Source organism: Protopterus annectens, chromosome 4.part1 (genome assembly GCF_019279795.1).
Source record: "Protopterus annectens isolate FY-2018-M chromosome 4.part1, PAN1.0, whole genome shotgun sequence".
NCBI lineage: Eukaryota > Metazoa > Chordata > Ceratodontiformes > Protopteridae > Protopterus > Protopterus annectens.
This window is the reverse complement of record NC_056734.1, coordinates 914,131,792-914,146,130: the sequence shown is the minus strand read 5'-3', so window position 1 is coordinate 914,146,130 and position 14,339 is coordinate 914,131,792. Positions and strand designations below refer to the sequence as shown.

The window sequence follows — 14,339 nt, the reverse complement described above, 5'->3', positions numbered from 1 at the left end:
GGACATGGTGATAAGGAGGCTGGACATCTTATGCATACAGGAGACAAGATCGAAGGACAGTACAGCAATGTCACTTGACTTGGGGTCCACAGTGTGCAACACAGAAGGAGGACAAAATAGAAATGGTGTGGGAATAGTGATAGGGAGATGCTTCAGAAGACTTTGATGGATGTCATCAGAATTAGTGATAGATTAATGAGAATCAAAATCCGGCCAAAGGGCAGTATTCATAATCTCAGCCTATGCCCCACAACAGGACTGTGAGCATGAGGAAAAGAGTCCATTCAGACAACATTTGCGTGACCTACTAGATAAAGCAGGACAACATGAATTAGTGCTGATAACGGGTGACCTAAATGTACATATCAGGAGAGACAGAACAGGATATGACACTAAGAACCAGCTATTAGTAACACAAATAAAGGCAACACAGTGTCATGAAGGGTCCCGTTTATTCAGACTAATTTAAAAGTAACAAAACAAAAAAATAATAAATAAAATGTACCAAGCGCTTTCACCCATAACCATAGTAGGCATCTTCAGAGTACAATTGTCATAAAAAGTTACTTCCTATTATACACAGTAAGAAACACAACACCCTAATGCTGAAACCAATGAATGACTTCAATTAATTTAGTGTAATTAAGTAAAATAATTAAAATTAACTTATTCTAAATTGAAATACAATAGAATAGAATAAAATAAAATAAAATAATCTAAAATACAATAGCTAAACATATTAACCTATGTACATTGACAATGACTAACCTACTTTGTATGAAAATGTATAATATAATAGTATTATTTCACCATACATATAATATTTTAAAACTTGTGAATATTTGCAAAAATTGATATAATAATAAAACACTGTTAACCATTGAAGATTAAACACATATATATGTGTGTATATCCACATAAAACAAAACATTACAAATGTGACAAAGACTTATCTGCTATCCAATTAATCATATGCAGTATGATTTGTGTTTTAATATGCTTGAAATAGAAATGTGGTCATTAATTCCAGGTGGATTGGTAGCATCCAGTTTCAATTGCCATAGACATTCTTTAGCTTCCAATACATTTTTATCATCACCTCCTTTGATGTTGTTTGGAATTTTATCAATCACAAAAAATATAAATCTCTTAAATTGATTACATTTCTGGCTGTGTGCATATAATAAACTCACTGTTTTTTTTTTTATTTTTAATGTCCCTAATATGCTCCAGTATTCATTCCCTAAGTTTTCTGATGGTCTTCCCTACATAAAAGGTGGAACAACTTGTGCACGTCGCAATATAAACCACCATTTTGGTATTGCAATTGCAATAACCAGGACATCTAATAGTTCTCCCACAGTTCTGAACTACTACATAGGGTCCATCGTTTATAAACTTACAAGTACTACATATGCCACATTTACTCATTTGTGACATTTTGTGTATGTTCTTGTTGGTACCTGTCTCTAATAGTTGTTTCAAGTTCATGCCCCTACTATATGTTATCTCAGGGTAACTACCAATAATGTCCGTGAGTTCTGTTTTATGCTTGAAAACACTAAGCCATGTTTCCTGTACTATATTGGAAATTTTAGATGCTGTTTCATTAAATGGAAGTATCAAAGCATCCCTTTTCGTTCTCTTTACATTAATTGATGTAACACTAATCATTCCAAATTTGATAATGAGTTTATAAATTTGATTTCTTTTGGCCATCACCTCATTTCTAATATTATTCAATAATTCCTGAGGATATCCTCTGTCACAAAACATGTTGATTAATTTACCAGTTTCATCTTGAAATACTCTATCATCACTCACTATTCTAGATAGTCTAACCATCTGCCCTTTCACTAAGTTCTTTTTTTGAAATTGGGAATGGCAGCTCTCATAGTGTAGGAACGAGTTTGAGTAAGTCTTCTTACGGAATATATTCGAATCAAATCTGTCCTTCTCTTTATAGAATAATATATCAAGATATTCACATCTGTTGTTGTAAATCCTACTAGTAAATTTCAAAAAGGTGGTGGTCGTACCTAAAAACTCCACAAATTCCTGGATTTCTTCTTTGTTACCTTTCCAAAAAAATGAGTATGTCGTCCAGGTAACGTAAATATAATGCTATTCTGGACCAGTAAACAGAAGTGAAGATGAACTGTGTTTCCCAAAATGCTAAAACCAAATTTGCATATATGGGGCACATCTAGCATCCATAGCCACTCCTGTGCTCTGTTTATAGTACTCACCATCAAGAAAGATAAAATTATTGTTTAAAACCATTTCAGTAAGTTCCACTATGAGCTTACGTTTAACTGTATGCATGTTTCCAAATCTAGATAAACATGCTTCAAACATTTCTAATCCCAAGACATGTGGTATAACAGAAAACAAATTAATAACATTGTAGCCATAATTGTATTAGAGTTAATATCAGTTGAATGTTGTCTCACAACGCCAAGGCAGTGCCAGGAATCTCTGAGTACATGGGGTAACTGACTCAAAATACCCTTGCAGTGAAAATCCACATATGAGGCTGTGGCTTCTGTTTTGGAACCTTTGGCTCAAACTATAGGTCTAAAAGGTAGATTAGTCACATCTGTGTGGATTTTGGGGATACCAAAGATAGATGGTGTGGTCGGTATCTCAACCATGAGATAATCATATTCATCTTTATTCAATACACCCTCCATCAAAAATTCAAGTAACTGCCAATCCAATTTGGTATAGGCCCTATAAACCTCAAACTTGGAAACCTTTTCATATGTGTTATTGTCGCTTACCATGAATGACATTTGCTCAAACAGTCTGTATTGGACATAACCACTACCCCGCCACCGTTGTCGGGTTTCATTACTCCATATTTATCTGTGGAGATTAATTCCTTTAGACAGAATCTTTCTCCTGAGGTCAAATTATCATGTGCAGTGATTTCCTTCCTAACACATCTACGCATTTGTGTTTCACATAATATTTCAAATAAATGTATCATGGGATTTTGCAGGGGTATAAAGGTGCTTGTTCTTTTTAGTATCAATAATCCATCGCCTGTCCTAGGACTGATGTTGTTAGCAAAAAAACATTTTCAAGTTCAACAATCTAACATACAGTCTAAGATTAATTAGGATTTTACCTATGTCATACTTAAATTTTGATATAAAAGTAAACCCTTTCTTAAACAATGCAATATGGTTAGATGTAAGGTCATTTCCAGTGTAGTTGTAAATTGACAATCCACCATTTTCTATTACAGAACAACTTTGTTTAGGCATACATATTTCATCAATGTTAGACATAGTGTTAAAATCTACTATACCTTTAGTAACACTAAGGTCTAATAGTGTAAGTGCTGAATCATTGTCAGTCATATAGTCATAAAAATGTTCGACAGAAGAAAACATTTCACCCTGCCCTGAACAATCTGAACACAAACAGAACAGGATATAATGACTGCCCGGGTTCACATGTGTGGGGCAACAGGAATAAAGAAGGAGATGTCATTTTAGACTTCTGATGGCAAATGGCTTGATGGCTGCCAACCCATGGTTCATTAAGCAAGAAATTCACAAGATCACATACAAAAGAGGTCAACATGCAACTAGGTAGACTTCCTCCTAGTAAGAAATGGGTACTCGGGTCAAATCAGTGATCACAAAGTCATCCCCAGTGAAAGAGTTGAGCCACAACATAAAATACTGTTGGCCACATTCAGCTGCAAACAGCAGTCAGTGAAGGTTGTAAGGTCAACATAAACTTGGCTGAAGACCTGGAAATATACTGGAGAGAAAACAGATACATTCAAGGAATCACTCAGAGCTCTATTACCTCAGAAAGAAGAGCAAATAGATGGGGTTGAAGAAGAATGGTAGCACCTCAAAACAGCATGAGTGAGGACTGTAGAACAGATATGCAACAGAGACAGGTATGGAAGCAACATACATAAGGAAAGCTGGTAGTGGAATGGAGAAGTCCAGGAGGTCATCAAAAGACAGAAGGAGTGCAGGAAGAAGTGGGAGACAGAAAAGACTGACCAGGCTAGGAAGAACTACTGGGTGGCTAACAAAGAGGCTAAGAGAAGAGTTAACAATAACAAGGTATTAGGTGCACTCTACCTACTTCTGGAAAATGACACAGTGATGGCACAAAGAAACTTTTATCAGATTGCAAGACAAAGACAGAAAGATAAAGAAGATCTTCAGACTCTCTTCATAAGGGATGCCAGTAACAACCTGTCTACCAGTCTACAGAAATCAAAGGAAAATGGAACAAGTACTTCATTCAGCTTGTAAATGAAGAAAACCCCACAGACGTTTTACTGCCTCAAACACAGTCTGTGATGAAAAATAAAGAGAAAAAATCATAGAAGAAATAAGAATAGCAGTGAGAAAAACAAAGTTAGTGAAAGCAGCAGGCTCAGATATCATCAAGATGTCAGGTGAGATAGGGGGAACTAGCTCCTGAGAGCTACTCATAGCAGTATGGAGGGAAAAGCATATCCCTGGTAACTGGTGAATAAGCACACTAGTGCCAGTGGACATATACAACTGTGGACAGTACCGAAGTATCAAACTCCTGTCACGCTAAAGGAAAGTTCTAAGCAAGGCTAACTGATAAACAAATACAGAGAGTAGTAGAGAATAAGATGGAATTTTGGGTTATTACAGTTATTTCTTAATTGTAAACCCTCCATGTTTTCTTCCAAAATTGCTATTTTGGAGGGATTATAAGGGGAAGAGCAACATTTTGAGCCAAAATTGGGGCCAGTTGAGAGGTTGGCTATGCCTAATTCTATAAAGCAATTTATTTGCATGTACCTCTCAACCTGTTAATGCAGTAAATCTGAACAAGGCCAAATATATTGGGGCACATATAAACAGTACTAAAATTGCTCTTGTATAAATTGAGACAGTTGATAGAACAGCTCTTACTTTAACATGCATTTTTCTGAAGGTTATGAAGTCTGAAACTTATTGAGTGACTTCTGGCAAATCATTTAGGAATTAAAACTACAAATTTTATGAACAAACCAAAAATAAGAAGCAAAAATCTATTCATTCTTTGAAAATCTGGACAGTTGGGAGGTATAGTTCAGCTGGGCCTGTCTGAGTTTGCTGCCCTTCCCCCCTGACAAAATAATGGTTGAATGGAGCCTCTGCAGCCATTCCAATGAACCATTATACTTGGCTATTTCACTCCATTTACCATAAACACTAATGTGCATACTGCTTTACTTCTATGATGAGTTGGACTTCATTTGAAAGTTTTATTTTGTATTTTACAGCACAAACACTAAGTCATCTGTTAAACAAAGTAATGCAGTCTCACAATGAAAACTTAGCATTAAAACTTCTCTGCCCTTGAAGCTCACATTCATTGAAACAGCATTGAAACCCACATTCAAAGAAAATACATTTTGCCAGTGGCAGATAAAGATTAATTTTGGGCTGTTTTCGAATTATAGGCTCCTTGCATATGAAACATACATGTGCTCTTTGATACACCTTCCTCATTGTACTACAATTATATTCCTTGTACAATACAGTACACTTGTTACAGGGTGTTTTAAATTTGTTTGGAACATTATTTCCAGTAAGCAATGAAACAAACTATATGCACCCATAATGGCAAAACTGCCCAGTTGAGAACATTTATCATAAAAAAGTCTACTCAGACTTCCACAGTCCACCATTATTAGTAAATATACACAATTCTACAGTCCACCATTATTAGTAAATATGCACAATTCTACAGTCCACCTTTATCAGTAAATATGCACAATTCTACAGTCCATTATCAGTAAATATGCACAATCTCTGAAGTCAGTCATCTAAATAATTCCACATTAAAGAAATCTGTAACTAATGAAGCGGTTGCTTCTAGCAATCACCTTTATATTTCATGGTTTCATCGAAAAATAAAGTGTCTGTTGCCCCTCAGGAATAAATTGCCTATATTACATTAAATAAGCTAGTAATAATATTGCAAGAGGAAATGGATGGCAAACTGATAACGAACTCATAGTTAGTATCTTCACCAAGGAGAACATTCTCAGTACGGCAGCATCCACCCCTTGTGGGAGTAGAACCCACAACCTTCTGCATCAAAAGCAAGTACACAACCTGTTGTGCTATAGTATTAACTTGGCAAAGCACTAAACTTCTATTCCTCTGCAGCTCTCAGTTCCTTGTAAAATCTACTCAATACTCAACTGCATCTCAACTTCGCAGCTCAAGAAAACTGGAAAAAGCCAAAATGTATTGGGGGGGGGTCAAAAGCCCAAAAACAGGGACACATTAAACACTGCTTGTATAATCTTGGAAAGTTGCTAGAATAAAATGTTGTGTTGCCACCATATATTTTTACTGCCAAGGTCCCTGAGCAAAAAACAGTCAGAGTAACATACCACTATGCCACATCAGCTGCTTTGTAAAAGAGAGGAAGACTGAAACATAAATGGCTATCATTTAGTGAATACAGTTCTCACCATAGCTGTCAACCTCTTAGTACAAAACACCTGGACAAACCCAGTAATGAGGGAATACAGCCCTCAGACATATTCAGTGAATTCAGTTCTTGCCATAGCTGTCAACCTTAGCACAAAAACCTGGACGAAGCCAATAATGGGGGAATACAGTCCCAAAAATAGGGACAAATTTAAAATATTCATCTTATAAACTTAGAAAATTGCTAAAAAAAAAGGTTGTGCTACTATGTATTCTGAAGAACATGAAGTTGGAAATTCAAATGCCGGTCAATTTTACTGCGGACAGTACAAAAACAATTTTCAGCAGAGACGCAGGGATTAATACTGCAGACACGTCTTTGTAAAATGGCAGGGCACCAGAGCAAATCCACACAGGAGATGCAGACAGAAGCCACCCCAACCAAGAATCAAACCAGAAAACCTATAGCTGTGAGGCAACAATACTACCACTGCACCATCAATTATGCAAAGAATTAAACATTCAGAAACCTGAAGTCTGAAATTCAAATGCCTGTCAATTTTACTGCGGACAGAACAAAAACAATTTTCAGCAGAGACGCAGGGATTAAAACTGCAGACACGTCTTTGTAAAATGGCAGGGCACCAGAGCAAATCCACACAAACACAGGGAGGAGAGGCAGACTCCACACAGAAGCCACCCCAACCAAGAATCAAACCAGAAAACCTATAGCTGTGAGGCAACAATACTACCACTGCACCATCAGTTATGCAAGGAGTTAAACATTCAGAAACCTGAAGTCTGAAATTCAAATGCCTGTCAATTTTACTGCGGACAGAACAAAAAACTATTTTCAGCAGGGATTAAAACTGCAGACACGTCTTTGTAAAATGGCAGGGCACCAGAGCAAATCCACACAAACACATGGAGGAGATGCAGACTCCCCACAGAAGCCACCCCAACCAAGAATCAAACCAGAAAACCTATAGCTGTGAGGCAATAATACTACCACTGCACCATCAAATATGCAAGGAATTAAGCATTCAGAAACCCTTAAGTCTGAAATTCAAATGCCTGTCAATTTTATTTAACATTTTTTAATCAGGACAGTCTGACTTGGAACAAATAAACAATTTTCAGCAGAGGCCCAGGAAGAAATAATGCAGACATGTCTTTGTAACATGGGAGGACACAAAAGCAAACCCACACAAACACAGGGAGAAGATACAGACCCCACAAAGAAGGAACCCCAGCCAAGAATCAAACCCAAGAACCTGCAGCTGTGAGGCAACAATGCTACTACTACACCATCAAATATCAAGCATTGCAACATTTACAAACCACAGATATTATGAGGAACAGATCAGATCGAATATGAGGCAAAAATCTGCAATTTTTTTACAAATGGTGGTGAGTAGGGAACTCAAGTCTTTAACACCTGCATACAGGGTACAGGGTTCAAGCCTGAGCTATTCCCTACCACACCACCATAAGCACCTGGGGCATTTACACACACACACACACACACACACACACTCCAGTAAAGCATAAGCACCATACACAAACTCCAGTAAAGCATAAGCACCATACACAAACTCCAGTAAAGCATAAGCACCATACACACACAAATAAACATTGTAAAATAAAGGTAAAAAGCACCATACACTTACCTGAATGTATCCAGCTAACGTACATCCTTCCTGCGCAATACTCAAAGACCCGTGAGATCCCGAGTCCTGACTGCTGCTCTTGCAGTCCGGATGTGACCCATAATCCTAGCGAGTCTGTTAAAAGTGCACAGACGTCTCCTTGTGTCCCCCTATGGGGACTGCCTTGAGCATGCGCATAGACCGACAGTAGTTGGGACTACTGCGCATGCGCGAAGTCCGCGAAATTTCAAAAAAAATTTTTTTTTTTATTTTTCTTTCTATTTTTTATTTTGAGAGGGCTGCAGTCCGGCAGCCCAATGCCACAAGCCGCCCCTGCCACTACCGCGCCACCCTTGTCGGGTTTCATTACTCTATATTTATCTCTGGAGATTAATTCCTTTAGACAGAATCTTTCTCCTGAGGTCCAATTATCATGTGCAGTGATTTCCTTCTTAACACATCTACGTATTTGTGTTTCACATAATATTTCAAATAAATGTATCATGGGATTTTGCAGGGGTATAAAGGTGCTTGTTCTTTTTAGTATCAATAATCCATCGCCTGTCCTAGGACTGATGTTGTTAGCAAAAAAACATTTTCAAGTTCAACAATCTAACATACAGTCTAAGATTAATTAGCATTTTACCTATGTCATACTTAAATTTTGGGATAAAAGTAAACCCTTTTTTAAACAATGTAATATGGTTAGATGTAAGGTCATTTCCAGTGTAGTTGTAAATTGAAAATCCACCACTTTCTGTTAAAGAACAACTTTGTTTAGGCATACATATTTCATCAATGTTAGACATAGTGTTAAAATCTACTATACCTTTAGTAACACTAAGGTCTAATAGTGTAAGTGCTGAATCATTGTCAGTCATATAGTCATAAAAATGTTCGACAGAGGAAAACATTTCACCCTGCCCTGAACAATCTGAACACAAACAGAACAGGATATAATGACTGCCCGGGTTCACATTTGTGGGACAACAGGAACAAAGAAGGAGATGAGATGTCATTTTAGACTTCTGGTGGCAAATGGCTTGATGGCTGCCAACCCATGGTTCATTAAGCAAAAAATTCACAAGATCACATATAAAAGAGGCCAACATGCAACTAGGTAGACTTCCTCCTAGTAAGAAATAGGTACTTGGGTCAAATCAGTGATCGCAAAGTCATCCCCAGTGAAAGAGTTGAGCCACAGCATAAAATACTGTTGGCCACATTCAGCTGCAAACAGTAGTCAGTGAAGGTTGTAAGGTCAACATAAACTTGGCTGAAGACCTGGAAATATACTGGAGAGAAAGCAGATACATTCAAGGAATCACTCAGAGCTCTATTACCTCAGAAAGAAGAGCAAATAGATGGGGTTGAAGAAGAATGGTAGCACCTCAAAACAGCATGAGTGAGGACTGCAGAACAGATATGCAACAGAGACAGGTATGGAAGCAACATACATAAGGAAAGCTAGTAGTGGAATGGAGAAGTCCAGGAGGTCATCAAAAGACAGAAGGAGTACAGGAAGAAGTGGGAGACAGAAAAGACTGACCAGGCTAGGAAGAACTACTGGGTGGCTAACAAAGAGGCTAAGAGAAGAGTTAACAATAACAAGGTATTAGGTGCACTCTACCTACTTCTGCAAAATGACACAGTGATGGCACAAAGAAACTTTTATCAGATTGCAAGACAAAGACAGAAAGATAAAGAAGATCTTCAGACTCTCTTCATAAGGGATGCCAGTAACAACCTGTCTACCAGTCTACAGAAATCAAAGGTAAATGGAACAAGTACTTCATTCAGCTTGTAAATGAAGAAAACCCCACAGACGTTTTACTGCCTCAAACACAGTCTGTGATGAAAAATAAAGAGAAAAAACATAGAAGAAATAAGAATAGCAGTGAGAAAAACAAAGTTAGTGAAAGCAGCAAGCTCAGATATCATCAAGATGTCAGGTGAGATAGGGGGAACTAGCTCCTGAGAGCTACTCATAGCAGTATGGAGGGAAAAGCATATCCCTGGTAACTGGTGAATATGCACACTAGTGCCAGTGGACATATACAACTGTGGACAGTACCGAAGTATCAAACTCCTGTCACGCTAAAGGAAAGTTCTAAGCAAGGCTAACTGATAAACAAATACAGAGAGTAGTAGAGTAGTGGAGGATAAGATGGGAGATGAGCAGTTCAGATTCAGATCAAGATGAAGCACAACTAACCTGACATATGCTGTGAGACAGATACTTAAGAAGAGCCTAGAGACCTGGAGAAAGTATATGGCAAGGTCACAAAAAAGCTGATTTGGGCAGTCCTGCAGTGGTTTGAAATCCAGAAACATTGGTAGAATTAGTGCAGGCTATGTACAAGGACCCAAAGAATCAAATACAAACAATGTTTGGACACTCAGAGTGGTTCTTAGTGGGGATAAGTCAGCATTACGGTTCAGCTCTGAGCCCACTGCTGTACAAACTGGTGATGGACTACATTACCAAACTGGTCAGAGGGGACAGATCAACAAAGTTTATGTATGCGGATGATGAGGCATTACAGACAGATTCTGAGCAAGAACCTCAGTAAAGGATAGGGAATAGAATGCAAAGCTGAAGGCACGTGGGATGAAACTGAGAAGAGATAAGACATTTTTTAATGGTAGCAAATAGGAGAAATAAGAAGAAACTGAGAACTGAGATAGAAGGGAAAATAATGGAACAGGTTAACAGCTTCACGTATCTGGGAGAGTTGGTTGAAGAGAAGGGAAGTCTGAGATCAAAGCTAGAATAAGAGGAGCTGCAGTCGAATAGCACATGATGTCAGTAGTGTAGTGCAGTGTATGACAGAAGAATGACAAGCTGAAAAGTAAGGTGTACAAAACAGTGGTGAAACCAGTACTACTGTATGGTACAGAAATCTGGGCAGTAAAGGCAGAGCGGTTGAGAGAGCTAGAGGTGATGGAGATGAAGTGCCTGTCACAGGTGATAGGATGCACACTATGGGACAGAAGAAGAAATGAGGACATTAGAGAAGCCAAAGTTGCTCCAATTGCAGAGAAAGTCAAAAAGAACAGATTACAGAGGTCTACACATGTGCAGAGAAACAGAAGGAAATGGGGTGAAGAAGATTTGGTTTAGACAGGAAGAAGGGAAGAGAAAACGAGGGCATCCGGCAAAGAGATGAATGGACTGTATAACAGAAGACCTGTGATAGTCAAGCATGACTGTTGAAGAAGGTAGGACAGTGGCATTGAATCAAGAGTGATGGTGACAGTTGACACAACACCTTGACCTCATGTAGAAAATGTGAAACAGGGGGTTGATGAAGATGGTGATGATGATGATGATGATGATGATGATGATGATGATGACAGCAGTGATGTCCTTATTTGCTTAACCTGAAGACTCTGGTACATATGCTTCATGACTTTAGACACGAAGAGCGTTCCCAGGTGTGTCAGAATCTCTTTAGGTATATCCACCCAGAAAAACAGTAAGATTTGTTCCCTAAAGATTGTTCTGGAATAAGCTATCTAAGGGGAATACCTTTGGGGAGCCAGGTTGCATAGTCCAGAACCAGCAGCATATAATGATGTTTGCTACTGGACCTGAATAATAACTCACTAATGTCCATCACAATTCTTTCAAACTGAACATCAATTATGGATACAGGAATCAAAGCATTCCAAATAATTAGGTTAGCGAGTGCCTGTTTGTACTATGGGTACTTGACACAAACGTTTTCATTTTCCTACATAACACCTAGATATTGAGTAACTAAGTACCATCTCATTTCCCTGTGGATACAAACTACATTGATTGTCTTTAGTGAATGGGTATTTTGTTACAAACATATTGGGATTTCACCAGAGTGATCACGGTCTCTGAAAAAAGCAAACCCTGTAGCTCTGGTCTGTCTAATCTAATTACACATTTCATCATGTATGTAGTAATTCAGTCATAAACAGCAGATTATACCAGGCCAGTCCTATCACAGTCACATTCCACAGCCTCTTACCTCCCCCACCCCGCCATGTATTTAGCTGTCTGAATGGAAGTTTCTTTAATACTTAGCAATCAGCTTGCTTTTTCCTTATCTAAAGCAGACTATATGACATGGTCTCTTTTTTTCCTTTATTTATTTTTTCTCAATTACTTTACTAGAAATGTTTTTTCTAAACATTTTAATAGCACAATATCCGCTCTACTAAACTGCAACGCTCTTGTCATTCTGCGGGTCTGCTCATTTTTATTATTAGTTCGTTGGTAAAAGGATAAGTGAACTGGGTCTTGCACCTGCAATATTTTCAACCATGTCTGGGACCATTTGGGAAGAACATGACGAACAATAAAATGTACATATAAGGTCATAACAAAACATAATCAAGATTAAATGGCATACAAGGATATTATACAAACATATAGTAGAAGTTATGTCTCATATATTTAAACACAAATTAGAAACATTCGCTGAGTCAGCATGCATGACAAAGTATACATGTAAGGAGTTTTGTAAGTTATTTAGTAAACAGTAGGATTAGTAGCTTAGTTGAGAGTCCATGCACTCATTAATAGGTAAAAGTGTATTTGAAGAAGGTTAGTTTGCCTATGCCTTCCACCAGAGGCAAGCACCTATTGTTCTGAGTTATCCTGGATCTCTTTAACACTTTATTTTTTTAAATGTGATTTTTTTAAGAGTTTTTGGAATAAAGGAAGATAATTTCAGTTGTGCATGTTTTTGTTGGATGGCATTATAAATGCTACATGCCACTTATGTGCTTTCACAGCAGATACTTGACTATGTGGAAGTCTTTGGAGCTGGGTGCCTTATGGACTTCTTAAATAATATTTGGTACACGTTATAAAAATCTTGATTCTTAGAAGAGCTCAACTGTTATCATTAAGCATATTGAAAACCTACTTTACTGAGTAAGAAGTTAGCTTTTAGTGTCTAAAGACATCAATTTGGCTTCTTGCAATGTCATAAATGCCTTTGTTTTGTGAATGGTTAGCTACCTGTATTTTGAACAAAGGTAAATGTATGAAGCGTAATACTTACATGTATATCTAATGATAGAAGTCACATCTGAAATGGTTGCATTGTCTGCTGCTATCGCTAAGATGCTGAGGTTGTACTGTGATGCAGAAACAAGTCCTGTCATCTTGTAACTTGTTGCAGATGTTGTTATAGTTGAATTAGTAGGTCCTACAGCTTGTAACCTATAGCTAATCTGGTCACCTGGTACTGCAGTCCATGATACGAATATTGACGAGGATGTAACACTGACCACAACAAAGTTAGTTACAGGTGTTGGTCCTGTTAACAGAAGATACAGACATTTGTTAATCTATGCATGATCATCATATTGTTTTCCTGAGTAATAATAGAGCTGTCATGTTACTCATTAATATTCAAATCTACTTTTTCTGACATATAATAAATGAGCCCATTTATGTAAATTCATGAAGGCCACGATTCATAGAAATCATGCATAGCATGCAATGTGAAGAAAACTGCTTTGCATACAGCAACAGCTAATTATATTTATAGAAATAGTCACTGCTATGTATGGCATCTTGGTGCTATGAAGCAATAATGTTTGGAAGAGGCAGTTACACATAGTAGTCAGTGAGCATGGACATGTCAGTGATAAGCTTGACAATTTACAAGTTCTTTTTGATTATGATCATGTTTGCAGAATGCATAATGACAGCTTATAAACAGAAAACTGTTTTGTATAGGTAGCACAAAACAGCTGCCTTGAAAATAGAAAAAATCTGACAGCATGCAAGCTCTCTATAAGTGATCACAGTTGCCTATCAATGACTTTTAAAAATGATAATTGTTCTTTTATTATTTTTTTAAGGTTGCAAACACAGATCAACACTCCTACAAGCTGGAAGTTAACGTGTGTGTGTGTGTGTGTGTGTGTGTGTGTGTGTGTGTGTGTGTGTGTGTGTGTGTGTGTGTGTGTGTGTGTGTGTGTGTGTGTTGTGTGTGTGTGTGTGTGTGTGTGTGTGTGTGTGTGTGTGTGTGTGTGTGTGTGTGTCTTTGTATGTGTGTGTGTGTGTGTGTGTGTCTTTGTGTGTGTGTATGTGTGTGTGCGTGTGTGTGTGTGTGTGTGTGTGTGTGTGTGTGTGTGTGTGTGTGTGTGTGTGTGTGTTTGCAGATGTGCACATTGCTGATACTACATCACTACTCACTCCATTAACCTCATAGTGCAGTGGCTTCTCTCACTACTAGATGATGGTAGTCTTGTT

The 14,339-nt window shown here is 37.8% G+C and overlaps 1 protein-coding gene across 1 annotated transcript in view; it reads right to left on the bottom strand.

Annotated features, from left to right (window-relative positions):
* LOC122801341 (mucin-19-like) overlaps positions 1-13,484 on the bottom strand; it is a 938,154-nt gene extending 924,670 nt beyond the window's left edge. Inside the window, exons 1-2 of the mRNA XM_044070881.1 lie at positions 13,481-13,484; positions 13,138-13,395 (exon numbers count right to left, since the gene is read on the bottom strand). Of these exons, the coding sequence (XP_043926816.1) occupies positions 13,138-13,395; positions 13,481-13,484 (262 nt within the window). The remainder of the gene's footprint in view (positions 1-13,137; positions 13,396-13,480) is intronic.
* Positions 13,485-14,339: the final 855 nt, after the last annotated feature.